Source organism: Merops nubicus, unplaced genomic scaffold (assembly GCF_000691845.1).
Source record: "Merops nubicus isolate BGI_N331 unplaced genomic scaffold, ASM69184v1 scaffold15732, whole genome shotgun sequence".
Taxonomy (NCBI): Eukaryota; Metazoa; Chordata; class Aves; order Coraciiformes; family Meropidae; genus Merops; species Merops nubicus.
In genome coordinates, this window is record NW_008591736.1 from 3,653 (window position 1) to 22,843 (window position 19,191).

Consider the following 19,191-nt stretch of genomic DNA (forward strand, 5'->3'; position numbering starts at 1 on the left):
CCCCCCCCCCAGTCCCACTGAGGGGGAATGTTAGAAGGAGCCGTGATGCTGTGTGACTGCTCAGTGGCAGTCCCAACATGGGTGTTACCAACACCCTTCCAATCTCAACACAAAAGCACCACACCATGAGGGCTGCTGTGGGAAAAGCAGCTCAGCCAGACCTGACAGTGACACAGTTCCTATTACAGTGCACAAGTTCAAGCAATGAGTCCCTCAGGTGAGACAAAAATCCTAAAGTAATTTTTCTGTAAACAGCTTACATCTGTTCCTGTCTCTGCTGCTGTTTTCCACTTTTTATTATTGCATTGTGTCAACTTTCATGGGGTGTGAACCTTTAAGTTGCACCTATGGCTGGAGAATACCTCCTACACTGCTGGGAAGCATACAGGGTCCCTAGTGTGTGTATTATCTCCTTGGACTCGTTTAGGTGTTGAGGGTGATGGTTTGTAAGCCTACAACACCACGAGTTTTGGGAAAACCATCCAAGACCTGAGATCTCCAAGAACAAAATCTAGAAATGTGTCAGAAGTTAACAAATTTGTTCAAATGCCACCAATGCCTCTAAATTTAAGAGGCTAATAATAAAACTAAGTCGAGACAAACTGATCTTTGTCAACAACTTGAATATTAATAGCTGTAGACTGTATGCACTGTAATAAGAAAGGATAATATGAATGGCATTTTGGGAATTTTGTATACTTCTGATACTTTGTCATCCTTGGTGCCTGTTTAATGATTTCATGTGGAAAAGGTTTGTTTAGACAGCTGTAGTAGACATGGGTACCTTACTAAGAGCTCCAGATCTCTAGCTTTCTGTTTTTCTAGTTGGTTTTAGTCAGTGAAGAACATGGGTAAAAATTTATTAACAGGTTCTAATGCATCTGAAATTGTGGTGCAAGTCTACTTGTTAGAGCAGATCTGATGTGTGTTTGGATCAGATCCAGGCAGTTGTCCTCAAATATATTTCATGTGAAATAAGCATTTGGTATCCAAAAATTTAGATTTGTTGTAATGTTGACTCTGGAGCCACCTAGAGTAAATCGCTCCTAGTCTCAGATTCACTGAGAGCCTTTAAAAGTGGTACACTGGAGAAGAAATACCTCCCTTTGGCTCTACTGGTGGCATAAAAGCTAGATTACACACCCAGGAGCACTACTGACTCCATTGGTTTTACTTGTTTTTTGTGTTTGAAAGCAGGATAATGTGTTGATGGACAGGATGGTACCTGAGTTTCAGGTTGACATGAAAGATTGACCTTTAACGCATGAATAGTACTTAAAAAGAGCAGCATTTCATTGAAATAGGAAATAACTTTTTTTTTTAACTGAGATACCTTCTTTTGTCCTCCACTGCACAAGTCTTTGTAGCTGCTAGGCTGGACAAAGTTTAGTGCCTTTCATTCAGAAATGTCAGTTATTATGTTTTTATAGAAGGAGCATTCAGATAGTATATTCCTAGTGATGATTAATTCTTTCATCTGTTAAGGAACCATAGATAACACATGTAAACATGTTTGTTCAGTAAGATAGGACTGAGTCTCAAGAGAGGAGGTGGCAGTTGGGATTTGGTGTTGGTGGTACTATTATTGTTATCATCATCAACTTGCAGGAGTTAACACTCCATACTGTAGAACACAAATTAAGGGAAACATTTACATAGCTACCTTTAAAATAAGAAAAAAACCTCTTGCTTGACCCTCAGCTTGCAACTGAATTTTATGATCTGTGTATGTGGAAACATACACCTTTTTAGATGAAAATTTAGGTATTCTCTTGTTCTTCTATTGTTGTAAAGGGGAAAAGTAGAACCAGCTATTAGAATACATCTTAATTTGGCATTCAGCAAGGAATGACAGCTGCAACAACAGTTCTGTTGTAACTGTGTGTTTTCAATTCGTCATGAGAAATGTTATTTTTCTTTGGTCTTTTTGCTGTCATCATTATGCTGCCTGTGCACAGGAGCTTTACCTTAAGTGAAAGGAACTAGATGGATACCAAGCAGGCATCTTCTGGATGTTGCAATTTCTTTCAGTATTCTGTGAAGTCAGAGTATGTCGTGATGATATTTATTACTACTTGTGTTAAAGAAAATAGCTATGCTTCTGTCAGGACTGGAGTAAGTGGATTGAACAAATGTAATGAGTTTTTAACAGAGCCAATATTTCTTTTCTTCTGTCTACTACTTTTCCTTTAGTCTTCTGTTTGCTTTGTCATTTTCCTGTTTACTGTGCTGGTAAGAGACTTAAAGCTTTTTAAGGCTTATGCCTTGTTGGAGCTGGGAAAAGATTCCTGCAGATGCAGGCCTGTGCCCAGATGAGATGGCTAAAGCAGCACCTGGAAGGTGTGAAGGTGGTCACCTTGGTTGGGAAATTTGGTGTGCCTGTGCTCAGTTGCTGGTGACTGGCTGTTACAGCCTTCTCTTTGTCAGTCCCTCGGATAAAGTAGCTCAGTTCTGACCACCGTTTGCACTAATGCATTTTAATATCATGCAAATGACAGCTGGGGGCGGTTGACCATTGTGAAAACAGTCCTGCTGTTCTAAGTTGTGAACCTTTGCACCTCTTCCCTAGCGTAGGTAGTTTGTGGGGAGAAATAAACCTGTCAGCCTAGCCTCTCTGTAAGCAAAAACAAAAACTAATTGTTAAATTCTACAGCAGTTTCAACATTGGATGAAAGGTAAATACACTGTTTGAACTTTGACTTGGAAATGTGTGTGTTTTTAAACATAGTGACTTCCTTCCCACAGAGTGAAATGAAGTTTGTTCTGAAATTTACAGGGTGTTTTTTCTGAGTCAGACTTGACCTCATCGGTTTCTCTGGTGAGCCTACTTGGCATGTCAGAAAGAAGAGGAAGGGAGTGAAGCTTAAGGGTATACCTGATATGCTGATTCAGAGACAGGATAAGAGTACCTACTTCTCTCCTCCCCCTGTCTTAAGTAGGTTAAGTTGTTAGCACATCTGCAGCCATTTCAGTAGACAGTCTGCAGGCTCTTCTGTCCTCCTGTAGCATCACCTGGCTAGCCCACTTCCATTGGAGCATTGAGATTTGGTTTGTTGCCCTACTTTCCTCTCTCCTCGGTACCAATGTAGAGCAGGCCAGTGATACAGTCACGTGGTGCTTAGGGAGAGGGGATAGTGGGTGGGTGTCTCACCATTCTCTTTTGTTAAGTGTCACAGGCTGATCCCATATGCAAATGTCTGCTCAAGAAAGCCTTACTTTACTCCAGAAAAGGGACAGCAGATGCCTGTTTTCCTGCACCTGAATCTGTAAAGTGCATACTGATTCCTCTGTGTATAAATACTGAATTATTAGAGTGCAGAATAAGAGGAATCAGTAGTAAAGACTTGTCTGTTCCCCATTATAGCATAGTCTAGTCTTTCCACGTGTTCATTTAATCAGAAATACCTTGCCATTGTTAAATGAACAAAAATATGCTTCACTGCAGTAGTACCAGTTGCAAGCCAGCCTTTTTAACAAATACTCTCTCTGTTTATTAGTGATTGGAAATTGCTCTCCGAGGCTGCTGAAGCCATAACACATGCAGACAGTGAGGACTGCAATCAGAATACTGCAACACAACACAGAAGAGAACTTTGTAGGCTTGCTGGCTGTTGCTGGGTTGTTCTTGCTTTTCTTATGCTGCAGACTTGAAACAACCAATAACCAGTTATTAAAAAGCTGGCAGTGTAGTAACAATTATGTTAGTCTACTGTATGAACATACTCACCTCATAAATTTCTTGTGGAGTTCAGAGGATACACCACCTGGTGTCCTTCTCTTGCCAGATGTAATTCAGGCAGTCTTACTGTATAGCACTGCTACTTGCATCTCCTCTTAAGTATCTGAACATACAATGAATAAAAATATAAGGTTATTTTCATGCAGCCTTTTGTAAAGTGTAGCTTTTGCTTCTTTGTCTGAGGAGTAGTGGTTAGACCTTTTTCAAAAAGAAGTAATTCTTGATCTCTGTAGATTTTAATTTTCATTACAATTTGTCATAAATGCACAGTGAGATCTTAATTATGTGAATTTCACTAGACAAATTGACCAACAAACAGTACTACTTTTTGATGCTGAAAGGAAAGAGTATTTTTTCCTAAAGGCAAAAAAGACAGCTATCCATCTTCCTATTAGCCTTCATTTTTTTATTTTTTTTTTTTTAATGATCTGACATCTCATCCTTTCATAACTGTCCTGGTTTGTATTCTAGCCAAAATTGGGAAAGTGGCAGCATTGTAGTAAAAATATGTGAAGACTTCAGGTTGTACCATCCTATGATTATTATTATCTTTATTATCATCACAGAATGGTATGGGTTGGAAGGGGACTGGGGGTTGAAATATCCAAACCCTCTGCCTTGGGCAGGGACACCTTCCACTAGACCAGGTTACTTGAAGCCCCATCCAGCCTGGCCTTGAACAGTTCCAGGGAGGGAGCATCCAAAACTTCTCTGGGCAACGTGTTCCATTGCCTCATCATCCTCATGGTAAAAAATTTCTTCCTTATAGCTAATCTAAATCTATGCTCTTTCTGTTTAAAGCCATTACCTATAACTACAAGTCCTGGTAAAGAGTGTGTTGTGTGTGCCTATCCCCTGCCCTCCACCCTTCCTTTTCCTCTTGGCCCCTTTTCTCCAGGCTGGACAACCCCAACTCTCTCAGCCCGTCCTTATAGGAGAGATGTTCCAGCCCCCTGATGACCTTTGTTGTAGTCCTCTGGACCCATTTGGGCAGGTCCATGTCGTTCTTATGCCAGGGGCTCCCCAGCTGAATGCAGCACCCCAGGTGGGGTCTCACCAGAGCAGAGCAGAGGGGCAGAGTCACCTCCCAAAATGTGCTGCTGGTCACGCTTCTCTTTATGCAGCCTGGGACATGAGTCTTTCTGGAATGTAAGTGTGCATTGCTGGTTCATATTCAGTTTGCTTACTTTCTTTTAACAAAAAATAGCCAAATGGGTCCTCCAACTTGAGCTGTAAATGAGTATTACTGGATACAAGTAAGAAAATGTTCTCACCTCCCAAAATGTGCTGCTGGTCACGCTTCTCTTTATGTAGCCTGGGACATGAGAGTCTTTCTGGAACGTAAAATTGCTGGTTCATATTCAGTTTGCTTACTTTCTTTTAACAAAAAATAGCTAATGGGTCCTCCAACTTGAGCTGTAAATGAGTATTACTGGATACAAGTAATAAAATGTTCTGATGGCCTAGAACAATGCCCACAACAAAATAAGCATTTGTTTTGCATTTGTTTTGCGAAGTTTGACGAGCTGTTCTGGTACTGTATTGTACATGTGAACTTTCAGGTTCCAAACCAAGTGGTGATAAAAATTTACAGTTGTCACCACTGTAACAGAGCTGCCACCAGTTCCCAAATGCAACCTTGTATTTACTGTAACACAGAATTACCAGTCTGTGATTAAATTATTCAGCAGTTCTGTAGTTAAGAAGTATTATCTTGTTTTTCCTGTCAGTAGACAAAGATTTGAGGTGCAGATAACAGGGGGGAAAAAAGACCTTAGGTGTTCACTGGAAAAGATCAAACATTCAGTAAGCCTGAAGTAACTGAATACTTCTACAGACCTCTTGTTAAGCCAAAAGATTGAAAACCATGTGAGCATGAGTCTGTTGAAAATCTTAACTTTGCTCTTAATAACTATTTGGGAGATTAAATACCATGAATGAAGGCTGCTCAAGTGCTGTCCTTGTCCTGCATCCTCTATTCTTTCCCCTGTGATCCACTTTGTCTTTTCTCTGTTACCCCCACATACTTCAAAAATCAAAATTCCTGGAAGCCCTCCCACCAAGCTGCAGTTTTAACAATCTTGTTTGTTTTGTTTAGGTATTCCTGTCTCTCAGCAGCACTTAATTTGGAATAATATGGAACTGAAGGATGACTATTGTTTGAATGATTATAAGTAAGTACAGAATAAAATTGCAATTAACATTTATAAGTTACTGTTGGTATAAGCAGTAGACAATGCTACAGCAATGTGTTTATCATTTACAGCATTTCAGAAGGCTGCACTCTGAAGTTAGTTCTGGCTATGCGAGGTGGACCTATTAACACTAGAAGAGGTAAGTATTAACTCTGTTAAACATGGTGAGTTTCAAGCAACATCTTATAACTGTAAACAGCTTCTCTTAGTTAAGCATTTCAGACAAGCAGACCTCAGTTCCAAATTAATTGGAAAAGTACTTGGAAAAAAGTCCCACTGTTTGTATTATCCTTTCTTCCTTGGGGCACCAAGTGCACAATCCTTTAAATTTCATTTACCCTAAATTTAGCAAATATCTTTGTATGTATAGAATCGTCAAGCCTTAAAATAAGCAGTTTTTCACAAAAAAAAAAATGATACTGTAATGTCATTATACAAATAGTTTTTAAAATCTAGTTGGTATCTATATCTTCAGTGTTGGGAATTCCCATTGTAAACTGAGTTGAGCTCTCAAAGGTGATCAAAACAACACTAGTACTAGTTTGGTTTTATTCTTTTTTTTTTTCCTTCACTGTAGTTCCTGTGGAAGACCCTATCAGGGAAATGGCTGAGTACATGGATCCCACTAGAGATGAGGTCTGGGAGAAAGGGCCACCCAACAAACAAGTCACCTTCTTAGTGTATCGAGAAGGAGATCAGTTGAATTTCTTCCGTGTAGTAGACCGGGGAGACGGCACTTTAACACCATTGTCTGAATCTTTGAGGTAATATAAAGATTAAAACCAACTTTATTCTTTGAAAAGTGGATGCTGTATGATTTTCAGCTTTATTTGTTGACTTTTATCAAAAGAATATCTGGAAAATAGCTGGAATACTGCAAGAATTGTGCCCAGATGCCTAGTAAATGTTGTAATTGGGTGGCCTAACAACATAGTGGTCAGTGATTGTGCTAATTGTAAGCTATGACTGTGTGTCAATAGTGTGAGATAAAACTGACCTTGTGCTTAAGGCAGGTCTCACTGTTCTAGCCCTTTCTGAAACAGAATGCTTCACAAGGAGTCAATTTGGCAATAAAGATATTAAAAACTTTAAGGTACTTTCTCTTCTGTCTTAAGGCACTTGTTTAGTTTTATAAGCATTTCTCTCTGCATGGCATAAAGGTTTTGACCAAATGATTAGTCAGGAAGGTAGCAGATTGGCAGTGCAAAATCCTGAGAGGGTTTGTCTGAAGCTTCAGGGAAACTGGGGGCGGGAGGGCTGTTGGGATTTTTTATTTTATTGGGGGTGGGGTGGCGTTTTGAGGTTTGTTTTTTTGTTTGTGGTTACTTTAATATGCTGATATCATTACCAGTGGAGATAGCCTTTGGACATAATTAGGCCTCAGATTAGCTACTGTTCAGGTACCAAACTTGTCTTGGTCACTGTCACAGAATTCAAGTACTGTTATCACAAAAGCAAGAAAGTCACTTAAGCTACTACATTGCAGTAAATAGATTAGTAGTCTCTTTCTTAAAGCTATCAAAATGGATAATGTCTGTTAAAATTATTAGATTGTCTTTATTCTGCAGCTTTTGAGTAGTTATTTTAATCCCCTGAAGAACTGTAAAGAAGGGAGTCCCTGCTCTGGGGACTAGCTGCATTCTCTCCAAGGCTTGCACTGTTCTAAGTAACAGTTCTTGTTCCTGTTAGCAAAACGGAAGCAAGAAATTTGGACAGGATTTATATTCAATGTGATTCGATGTATTCAGAGTGATATTACTTCTATAAACCTTTGTAAGATGTACTTAAACTACAGTGTGAATGAAGTATAAAGGTTGAATTCCCACATCATTACACAGAGTAGTGAGAGCTAGTGTTGATACACAATTACTGGGGGAAAGAACAAGACAGATAAACATAGTTTAGATCTGTGACTTTATCTTTTGCCCCTTCTGCACTCTTTTTCAGTATATAGCCACATAGGGTACTGTATATGTATATGGGATAGGTAAAGAGCTGAGATCTTTGCTGCTGCGTTGGGCTAGATAGAGTTCTGGAAAGAGGAGCAGACAGGTGTAATTCCTGTTCTCATGGATACCCTGCTTATTTCCAGATTTGTTCACTTTTGCAAAGAACATCCAAATTGATCCAAGAGACTGTGGATGCTATACTGTGAGTTGGTGCAGGGAGTTGTCAGAAGGAGCTTGAGCATGAATTTTTTTTTCTATAATAATCTCCTTGGTACTTGTCTAAAATGTGCAAAAATTCTTGTGTGGGTGTGACGATTGTTTCTCCCCACCCCATTTAAATCTAGCATGGACAATTGTCTGAAGCTATTACTTTTCAGTTAGGTAATCCTAGTGAGTAGGTTAAATAGTCATTTACTTGATATTGGCTAAATGTAGGCAAACGGAGGAATAAACCACACTTTCTTGGCTCTTGCAAGGCATCTTGGTAAGCCTTTCAAAGCACAACAGCATATAGAAAAGTCAAATACATTATGCTTAAGAAACATGCTGTCACTAGTCAGTTGATGCAGTTAGGTTGAAAGCCACCTGAGTTGAAAACATTCAGCTTGAGTTGTTTTTCTTCCTCTGCGTATTCTATGACAGTCTTTTTATTAGCTTTTCTTCTAAGGCAGACAGTAATCTGGGGAAGGGGGAGAGAAATCTGAATTTTTTGAATTTGTTTTTATGGCTGCATCAGACATTGTGGGAAACACAAAAATCAGCAAAGGGAGGTGGGAATGGAAATGAATCATTCATTTGATCTTTACAGAGGAAGGCTGTGAATCACTCTGAATACTGGTGTTTTCCACGCTGACAGTTAAATGGGTTTATATGGGTGGGCATACTGGTGACTGAGCATTCCCAGGTGCTTGTTTATAAGCTTTTCTTACACTGTTTAGTGTGGAGCAGAATTTAGTGACTGTAACTTAGAAATCAGACATTAGTTTGGGTTTTGTTTTATAGTTCTCCAGATAACCATTAACAAAATAGCAGAAAAATTAAAACTTGACAGATTGTAAATGCACTGAAAATTGTCTCTAGATTAAAAGAAAATTGCTGAAGTTGTGGTAGAGGACTGGCAAGCACTGATGTTAAGAGTTTGAGCAAGCTGCTGATTGTTTTTGAGGCACCCATTTTACAAGCAAGATCTCAAGTGTGTTGACACCTATGGACAGAGTAAATTTGAAATGTACTCATAGAAAATGGGCTAAAAGTATCACAAAGCTCCCTGTCCAACTTTTATAGTTTTACAGTCACATTAAAGAGAAAAAATCCTTTTGTTACTACTGATTTGTTTTGTTATTTTAGTAGTTTGGGCTCCTATTTAGCTAGAAAATGCAAGAAAAAGTTTAACAGTTCATTTTGCATATAAAAAAAAGCAACCAAACAAACAAACAAAAAAAAAACCCCCCACCCAATGAAACATGTGAGGCATGTCTTTTCTGTCTTTACCTTGAAGGAAGGGAAGTTCAAAGAATTCTTTTGATTTGGTGACTTAAGTCTTGGCAGAGTTAAAATGCTGAAATGATTCTTTGGTGCTGAATCTTTACCAGGAGATGTACGTAATATGCTGACTATCCCAATATGGAGCTTTTCAGTTTTTGGAAAGGAATGACCAGAATGTTTTACTGACTCTTGCTTTGAATTTGCCGCCGTCGTGCTCTTAATGTTCTGTCTCCCAGCTGCACTGCCTGTGGAATTTTGCTACATTTTTAGGAAATATATTTGGAGAGTCAGTGCAAAAACACTGACTCTTGACTAAGGGCAGCAGAATATTTCCAAGAATCAGGTAAGATGCCAGCTCTAATTAGTGAGATTTATTTTTAGTTTTGGTACATTTTCATGACCTTTAATTCTTCCTTGGTCTCTTTCTTTAGAAACTTTAATGAAACCTACTAAGACATTGGTATGAACACAAGGGAATGGCCCAGTTGTCATGATTTCTAGGTGCTGACAGTGTAAGGGAAGAACTAAAACACTCTTTAAAATGTACTATATACAGTGCTGAAAATGTACCAGTTTGTAACAAGTTGGATGCTCCTAATGGGTTTTTTTTTCATTTCACTGTGAAATGTCAGCTGTGTATTAGTGTTTGGTGCCTCGCCGCTTCATAGGAAAAACATGTCAGATACTTAGAAACATGGAGGTTTTTGTGTTTTGTTAGAATGCAGAATGGAAAAAGGCAATGCAATACTATGAATTTCCAGTGACTGCCGTGTTAAATATTTTGTTTTGGGATTAGCAATTCTAATCTGTTTTATTTTTTTCCAAATGTGTGACTCTGGAAACCTAAACTGATCCTTCTTTTTTTTTTTTTATTTTGAAAAGGAGAAATAGAATATCACATCCACATGGGTGACCCCTCCATTCCCATTTATGGTGAGAACACCCCTCAGGATGGATAGAAAGTTGGACTTTCCTTCCATGCCAGTGTCTGGTTAATTGGAAAACTGATCAGCTTGTTGTCCGAGTCACACAGTTAACAGCTTTGGCCATGTCTTCAGGAGACATTTGTGGAACTGGATATGCCCTCTGTGGGGGAAATATAGTGAGTGTGAACCAACTGTATATGGTATAACAGCTTCCCAGGAGCGTGGCTGTGTTCTGATTTCAGCATCATCACTTTGTGTGAGCATCTTATAAGGAATGCTTATGTGCTAAAATAAATGGATTTGAAATGTCTTTGCATACAGTTTCACATAATGCTTTGTCAACAGATCAGCTGCGGATATGACTTTCTAGTTGTGAGAATACTCTACATTGAAAACAAATTACTTGCTTAGAAGGTGAACACAAACTTTTGTTTCTTTCCAGTGGTGGCTCAGTTTATAATTTATATGCTGATGATGAAGATGAGACAGAGGCATCGCCTTCTGGCCAACAAATTATTGAGAATTCAATTACTATGAATAAAATGAAACTGCTCAAAGCAAAGATGGAGAACATGAATCTGAGTAAAAAGGTGAAGTTGTGATTTCAGTTTTTCTATTGTAAAATTGCTTGCATTTGCCTAGTGTGGGCTTTTCTGAAAAGCAGGTCAGATACTTTGCCATCTTGGGAATTGGAATGATCAAGGGTAGATTATTTCTTAGCTGTGTAAATAAATGCTACTGCATAAATATTCTGCTGTGGGGCACTGGCTTTACTTGGACCTGGCTACCTGTCCACACTCAAAGAATTCACTGCTGGTCCTGGATTCATTTACATTGGCAGCTTTATTGGAATGTGGGGTTTTGGTTTTATTTTGATTGTATTTGGGTGTTTTGTTTTGGTTTTTTTTTGTGGGTGGTGGTGGTGTTGTTTGGGGTTTTTTTGTTTGTTTATTAACATTGTATTACAGTACTGCTCTGGTAAAAAATGGTGTTCTCTCAAACAAAACTTCATTAGAAATATTGTAACTGAAAAGCCTATGAAGTTAAATTTTGAGAATGAAATTACCTAGAAGAAAAAACATCATGTTGATGTTCATATCTAAGTTACCTAGATGTAGAATGACAACGTTTTACTTTAATTGTTCATCTATGAAACCCTTAGCTCTTCTTTATAAATTTTGGTGGCTTTCTGTCTTCCCTTTTCTGTTCCTCTGACACGTGGCCTATTTACTAAAAAGCCTTTTCTGACTATAGTATTTGATGGTATTATTCAGATGTTAGGGTGAATTCTTGATGGCTAGTAATAGATGGAGTACAAAGGGCCTATTTTCTAAAAAGCCTTTTCTGACTATTTGATGGTATTATTCAGATGTTAGGGTGAATTCTTGATGGCTAGTAATAGATGGAGTACAAAGAGTGCTTTGGTCCTTTCTGGTTTTACACGGTCTGAATTCCTGGGAATACGATCTCAGGTCTTTGAATGCAACTGTAATTCAGATACTAATTGTTATTGTATCTGGTTTGTGGTTTTGGTTTTTTCAATAGCCTAAGAAAACAGTCAAGGTGAAGGCTCGTCCTCCTGTGGCCCCGCGACCATCTAGTGGCTCAGTGGCTGCTGCTCGTCACCGGTTTTTAAGAGTGCTCCCACATATTGGACAGTCCTGCCTACCTCCTGCTGGGAATTCATATCACTTGGAGCCTTCCCAAAATGCACTTTCAGCATTGGCTACTTTGGCCACTGCTGGTAGAACAATGCCATCCACAACTAATAACTTCATTAAAGATGATCACACTTGGCAGAACACCTCTTGGTCTCAGTCGGTTGGTAGCATCAGGTTACCACCGAAAATATCTCGTGTGGAACTGGAAAATGCAAAACTGCCTACAAATAGTATTCTGACTCCTGTTTCATCTCTGCCTGCAAATTCAGAAAAAGCATCTGGAAAGGTGACCCCAACAAGTGAGGAGGATGCTGTGTTGTTTCCAAACCTAACAAGTGTAGAGCCATATGGAACAGAAGAAAAACTTGTACCCGAAACAGATGCTTTTGCTTTGTTAACAGAAGCAAGCACCACTGAACAGCGTGGTGAGGTATATGACACAGGAAAGGTGAGCTCAGAACTTGAACTGTCTGATGGAGATGAAGAATCTAAGGTTGTAGAGCAGCATAGAAAACCCATTAGCAAAGTGCTGAGCACTGCAGCAATGGGGGCTGGTCTTCTCAGTACCTGTGAATTAAGTCCTCAGAAAAATCTGCTTTTGTCACCTCTTCGGTATTCGGCGCCAGTGGCACGTCACAGTTCTCTGAAACCACAAGCACAACCCAAATGCTTTGAGGCTGGTAACTTGAGGTCTGCAGCCTCCCCAAACATGCTTCGATCATTGGAAGTCCGTAGCATAGCAGACTCCTCTTTTTCTAGGACTACTAGGTTTCACAGTGTGAAAGTAGAGTCACTTGGCAAAAAACCTGATGTAATTTCTAAAGCAGAGGCTAGGGGCATCACAGATGTGGCTGACAAGACATCCAAAGAACCTGTGAGTTCTGTAAGTAACTTAGGATTTTTGGCTTCGCTGGCCCGAAGCACAAACAGGGAAAGTTTACAGAGTTCCTGTGGGACAGGCAGGTTTCAGACTTCAGGTATTGCACTACCTACAAACCTGCAGCATTTTCAGGACGAAAGGTTTAGGAAAACTGCTCCTCCAAACGAAGCTGCTGAATATATTCTAGTAAGTACTGATGCTTCCAAATTGAAGTTTTCTTGTCTTCTCTGATGCTGGCGTTATGAAAACTCTGCTTTCGTGTGTCTGTGTCTTTCAGGGAAGGTAAATGGGGAGGGGGAGATGTACTTAAATCCCTGGTAGTCTTAAACTGTTTTCTGAATGCCTGTTGGTATCTTAACTGCCTGTTTACGTGAATGGGTATTGGAAGCAGTTTTTCATAAAAATTAAAGTGGCTGTTCAGTTCACAACTAAAATGATTACTGTAATGATGGAATTATGAATGTCTGTGTTTGAAGTGTCATCTGATTTCTCCTGCTGCTCAGTAGTTGTCATTTATTCCAAAGCTTGCCCTGTGACTGGCAGCATATGTGCCTAACTTCAGATCTCTAATGTGCTTTATTTTGTTGTGTTCTGAAGTATGGGGAGACTACTAAATAGTAACTTTGATTAAGGCTTTATATTACAGAATTTTAATTTTGTGTACAGAGGTTATCTTGTACTCTTTGTAGGTACATTGATTGCTAAGTCATTGATGTCAAATAAGCTGATACCAGACTTCTTTTCATTTAATTTCTATCTGCTAGTTTCCTTTCAGAAATTTTTATTTATTTGTTTGTTGTTTTGGGTTTTTTTTTAGTCTGCACATGGGCTTGGAATGAATGGAAGTATGGCAGCCGTAGGGAAAAGAGTAGGTAAGTAACATGACTTAAATAATTGAAGATGGTTCTTTAGTCTTTCTTGTTATCTCACATCTACAGAGGACAAGAATAGTTTATCTTTGTAAGGCATATTTCAAAGTCCTTGCGGTATTACACTTCTCTAGCATGGTATGCCTTAATATTTTAATCAATTCTTTTAACACATGCATGTCATCCAGATCTTAGGTATATGGAACTGACTATTTCATAGTTGTTTTTTTTTTTTAAATGCTTAATGAATCCTGCATATCAACTGTAGACATAAACTTGACTTTCTGCTCTGAATTTTGCAAAGGTCGGTGCTGTGAATAGTTTTGAGTGTACTAAAATCAGAGCCAAATTTATCAGTAGCATTGTCTTTAGGACTACAGACTGAGGCAAAAGGACTTCACTGAAGTGGGGAGGAAACAATAAGGGCATGGATGTGGAAGATTACTGATACAGTGCAGATTTTCCTCATGTGGTGGGCATCATTCTTTCTACTCTAGTCTTCGTAACTGTGCAGTGCTTAATGCTTGACATCTTCTGAAAACTGATGTATCCTGCCTAAATATTAATTTTTATATAATTATGTGGTTAATTCTTTTGGAGGGAATGGGATTGTTCAAATTAGTACTTTTAAAAAGCTTAACATGGTCAGCTAGAGATTCTCACCACAATTAACTTTTTCCTTCATGTATTTTGACTTACACTTCGCAGGTTTTCTTTTCTTTCTGTATGACCTTAGGAAAACAGAGGCAGACCTGTATTCCAGGATTTTAAGATCTAGGTGTTGGGAATGAGCTAGAAGATAGATCTTGAAATAACAGCTGCAACTGGAAAAATGATGTAATTGTTGTGATGTGGGAGCAAAAGCTGCTAAAATAGTGGTTTGTGCTTTTGTTTCACAACTAGGGGTGCAGCTTTAAACTGGCAGTCAGTTAATAAACAGGTTTGTCCTTGGTGATACTCTAATAGCTGTGTCTGCATGAGGGGGAAGCCTACTGTCATCTGTGCCATGTTGGATAGAACTGTGACAAAGACACTCCTCTGATGTCTTTTGTCAGACAAAAGTATGTGTTCCTAAAGCTTTCAGACATGTGTCTGGAGAAAGCTGGTGTCATACCATGCAGGCTCTTTAGAGAGAGGTGGCTGATAACAGTCTGTTGTAAGTTGAATCTGTGCTTGGGCCAGTTGTACATGTAACTGCAGTAGAGACCATAAACGTTAGGGCTGGTGTATTGTTTTTCTTGTCTGTGTGATCCACGGGGGGAGCAGTCTTCAAGCTCTTGTCTTTTTCACAGACTAGGCTAGCTGATGCTCCTGAAGTGGTGTGCTTTTAGATGATGAAATCGATGGTATGGAGAGGCGTTGCCTGGGAGTTTTGATGCTGGGTAGTGGTGGGACAGCACAGGTTGGTAGTGGTGCCCACAATGTGTAGTGGCTGCCTGGTGTTACTGCTGAAGGTAGCCTGCTGTACTGCAGCTGGGAAACGACTGTTGGGATTAAAGACACATTGTACAGAAAATACTTCTGAACTCAGGAGGTCACTTTTTGGGAGGATCCTGACGATGTAATGGTAGAAGCACTGAAAGAATGTTTGAGAGGATGCGTTGCTCACTTTCACTGTCATGGCATATGGTAAATATGCATAAGCAAGTTGTGGGCAAAGAGCTTGCTTCTACAGAGGGAAGGCAGGTGCCTTTTCTTTATGTGCTCTCCCGTTAATAAAGCAACAGCCAAGAACTGCAGGGCAAAACATTGAAGAAAAATAAAAATTTAAGTACAGAAATTTTGCAAACACCCACAAATTGCCGTATGAAACCATAGCTAAATAGAAGCCTAAAATCTAATAATGTATTTTTCTTGCAACTATGGAGTACCAGCAAGATTTTAAAATGTTGTGGTATCTATTTGATAAACTTATTAGGTACTGAATACACTAGATGCTAGGTACTTGAATGCCCAGTTGATTGTTTGGAAAGATGTGGTTGGGAGAACACTGCAAACATTGTGTTTTCATTTTACGCTTGGCGCAAGACCCATTAGGAGAGTTGCTTCTTGATTTCATCTGTAACTTTTTGTCAACTTTTAACAGGTGTTACAAATGTAAGTCCCTGGTTGTGCTGCCTGTTCCAAAGGTGTTCATAAGTTGGAGGTGTGTTTTCTGTTTTGGCTTTTTTTTTTTTCTCCACTGTATTTAGGCTTTGGAGTTCCCACCTGAAGTATCCTAAGAAATGCAAAATCTATCCGGGTTTCAAAAGATAACATTTAACTAGCTTGTGATCAGGAATAAATAATTTTTTTTTTTTTTTTTCCTGTCTTTCTGCCTCTGAAAGCAGGTGAAGCAACCCATCTTCCACCTGTGAATGGCTCAATTCAAGTGAAAAAGAAAATTACAAAGCATTGCTTTCTTTGTGGCAAGAAAACGGGATTAGCAACCAGCTATGAATGCAGGTAGGCTGAACGTATAACCAGCTGTTGTTTAAAATGGATAGCTGGGTAATTCAAAAAGTTTTCCTATGCTGCATGGTATTTTTTAAGTGTAGAAAATCAAAAGACAACCTTCAAAGAAGTTGCAATTCTCAGCTCAGCAAAACTCCAGGAATGAAAATTCAAGAATGTTTGTAGCTGTTCTGCTGTTGAGATGTATATTCGCCAGGGAAAATCAAGAAGTGCAAGGTACCATATACTGGTGTGGGGGAGCTTGCTACAGATCTGCACTGCAAGCTTTCTCAACAATAATTATATGGTTAACAACTTGAGGAAAAAAATTATTTTGTTACATTTTTCAGAGAATCTCCCTTAGATTTGGCCCTATTGCAACATATCTGTAAAGTTTGTGAGTTTGCACAAACTTGTATTTGACAGCTTCTTGATTTTATGTGTATTTTGTTTCTTGTGAAACTTGGTCATCTTTGAACATCTAGAGCATCTCAAAAGCAGAATGCCAAGATGCTGATCCCACAAATCATGAGTTGCAGACAACACATGAGACCTGGCACTTGCTGATGATCTCTGGAAATAAATAAATACATTTAAAAAAAAAAAAAAAAAAGATGACACAGAAAAACACCAACCTGGTTTCTTTGTTGATCTTGATTCCCATAGTATTATTTCCCCCAGGACATTCTTTTCTCAGTATCATTTCCCATGAGCTAGTGAAGACTGGGAACTGCTGCACTGAGAGGGCTACTTTTGAAGCTGATCTTGGCTTGTGGCAATAAAAACCAAAATGAACAAGACTTCTGCCACTGAGGAATTGTGTTGGAGAGTTTCAGGGTGAGGAACTGCCTCCTTACTGACTCTTCAGCTTTTTATTTTTTCCAAGTAGTTTTGGATACTGCATACTTTCCTGCTAGGAAATAGCTGCAAGATCTTCTAGAAGTAACTAAGCAGCTTGCTTAAGGTTAAAACTGAAGCATGAAAAAAGGGGGGAAATTGCTTACCTCCAAGAACAGTAGTATTTGTTCTAGTTTCAAAAGAAACAACCATATGAACCTGTACTAGAATGGAACATGAACCAAATAGAGAATACAGTGATATGGGATGACTGGTGGTTATAGGACCAGAAGCAGAGAAAAACAAATTACCAGGCACACAAAGCCTTAGCAGCAGCAACAGAGTTTATTATGAGCCCAGATAGATAAATAAAGGTTTATAGTCTAATAGTATGACAATAATTTGGAAAAGTAATGCTTAATCCATTTCAAGAGAATTCTGATTTTGAATGATGTCGTCATTTTACTATCAAGAAACAACTTTATAAAGTCATCAGGCAACAGGACATCCGTGTCAATCTCCACATAAGGCACTTGTCTGGATCAGACACAACGTCCAGAGAGCATGCTTTCCTCCTGTTAGGACTCTTGGCTCCTGAGTTTTCTAATCTGAAGGGAAAAATTATAACCACAACTCAGATTGCAGCTGTGATTGGAAAGATGCACACTCATCCAGTCGTATAAGAAATCATGTTCCCTGTCGCTTGATGGTTTTTACTGCTAAGTCTGTATTTATTTAATCTCAAATGACTAATTGGAGTTTATGACAGACAGAAGTTGAGCTCAACTAAACGTCTGGTTTGGTGGTATTTAGTGGTTGGTGTTTCTTAATTGAAATGCATTATCTGGATTTCACCTGTTGCCATTATTTTAGTTCTGCGGTTTTGCCCTCTGAATTTTACCAACTGATGTTGTGTGAGGTCTTTAAAAAGAAATTAAATAAGTCAAAGCCCATAATTCTTAATTTTTAAGTGTGTTTAATCGTTGCTAGCTGGTTCCAGGAATACTGATCTTGCTTAACTTCCCAGATGAAGAGACTGTTGGGTCAAAACTGCAACATTTGGTTAGAAAAGTGTCATTTTTATTACTTTGCCAGTTAATGTAATCAGTTAAGGATGACTGGAGTCCAAGCAGTTATGTTAAATAAACAAGGTGATTTAAGCCAAAGGGCTTCTAGGATGTCAGAGAGTTAAAAGCTTCTAAAAGCTTGTAACTTCTAATATTCTTGACTCTTCAGATGTGGAAACAACTTCTGTGCAACGCACCGCTATGCAGAGACTCACGCCTGCACCTACGACTATAAGAGTGCAGGGCGAAGGTATTTGCAGGAGACCAATCCCGTCGTCAGTGCACCAAAGCTTCCCAAAATCTAATGTGGTTCTGCTGCATGTGGCTGTTCTGCCATTGAAGAATTGTATTACACTGAGAGAAGCTCTTGCTTAAACTGCATAATTTTGCCATGCTCCATATTTAAAGATTTGCCAAGTAACAAAAGCACATGAGGATGCATCCTATCGAAGAACAGTGTGAGCACTACTGCTGTTAAAACTTTTCTTCTTTAGTGAATGGAAAGTTAAATATTAATTTTTAAAAACTTACACTATGAATTAACTGTTACTGCACGTCTTGTGTTGTGTTTTATATTTGGAAAAGCTATTTCACTAGACAAGTCTTTAAAAGATGCACTTTACTAACTTTATTTACTGTATAAGCAGACTTGAGGGGTTGTTATAATGAGGATGTCATGTAGTGTCTTGCGTTTTTTTTGTCCATGGCGTGCTATGTCCTAAGTTATTTCACTACAAAGATACTCCTCCCTGCTGTTTCTTCAAACAGTCTATTTTGAGATTTTTTTTTTTCCTAAGGGGATAGTGTGTTCTGCCCCTCTGTTCAGATTCTGTTCAGATTGATATTCATGCACTGTGTATCCTTTCTGAAAATTACAAATGATGTTTATCACATTTTCTTAAAATAATACTGTTTATATTTTTGTTTTTAAATAGATCCCCCCTTTGTTGTCATTAAATATAAGGAACAACTTATTTTAACTTTTTTGTAACCCTAGATTTTTTTAAGACTTCTTGGTTTGTTAAGATGTTGAATGCTGTTACTGGGAGAAATTCTAATAAATCTTAAATTTTATTCTGGTTTATGCTGTTATAAATGCACACAATGTTTCCTGTCTTACAGCATGCTCCTAAATTAAAAGTTGGGTGGG

The 19,191-nt window shown here is 38.7% G+C and overlaps 1 protein-coding gene across 2 annotated transcripts in view; it reads left to right on the top strand.

The window, feature by feature from the left end:
• The window catches only part of ZFAND4 (zinc finger, AN1-type domain 4), a 21,855-nt gene extending 3,111 nt beyond the window's left edge, over positions 1–18,744 (top strand). The window contains exons 2-12 of one of the 2 annotated variants that reach the window (XM_008950372.1): positions 5,838–5,913; positions 6,006–6,073; positions 6,512–6,698; positions 6,991–6,992; positions 10,254–10,277; positions 10,706–10,884; positions 11,840–13,021; positions 13,653–13,711; positions 14,887–14,894; positions 16,041–16,149; positions 18,211–18,346. In XM_008950372.1, the coding sequence (XP_008948620.1) occupies positions 5,838–5,913; positions 6,006–6,073; positions 6,512–6,698; positions 6,991–6,992; positions 10,254–10,277; positions 10,706–10,884; positions 11,840–13,021; positions 13,653–13,711; positions 14,887–14,894; positions 16,041–16,149; positions 18,211–18,346 (2,030 nt within the window). Of the gene's footprint in view, positions 1–5,837; positions 5,914–6,005; positions 6,074–6,511; positions 6,699–6,990; positions 6,993–10,253; positions 10,278–10,705; positions 10,885–11,839; positions 13,022–13,652; positions 13,712–14,886; positions 14,895–16,031; positions 16,150–18,210 lie in introns of both variants that reach the window. The other variant, XM_008950373.1, reaches the window with a different exon arrangement.
• Positions 18,745–19,191: the final 447 nt, after the last annotated feature.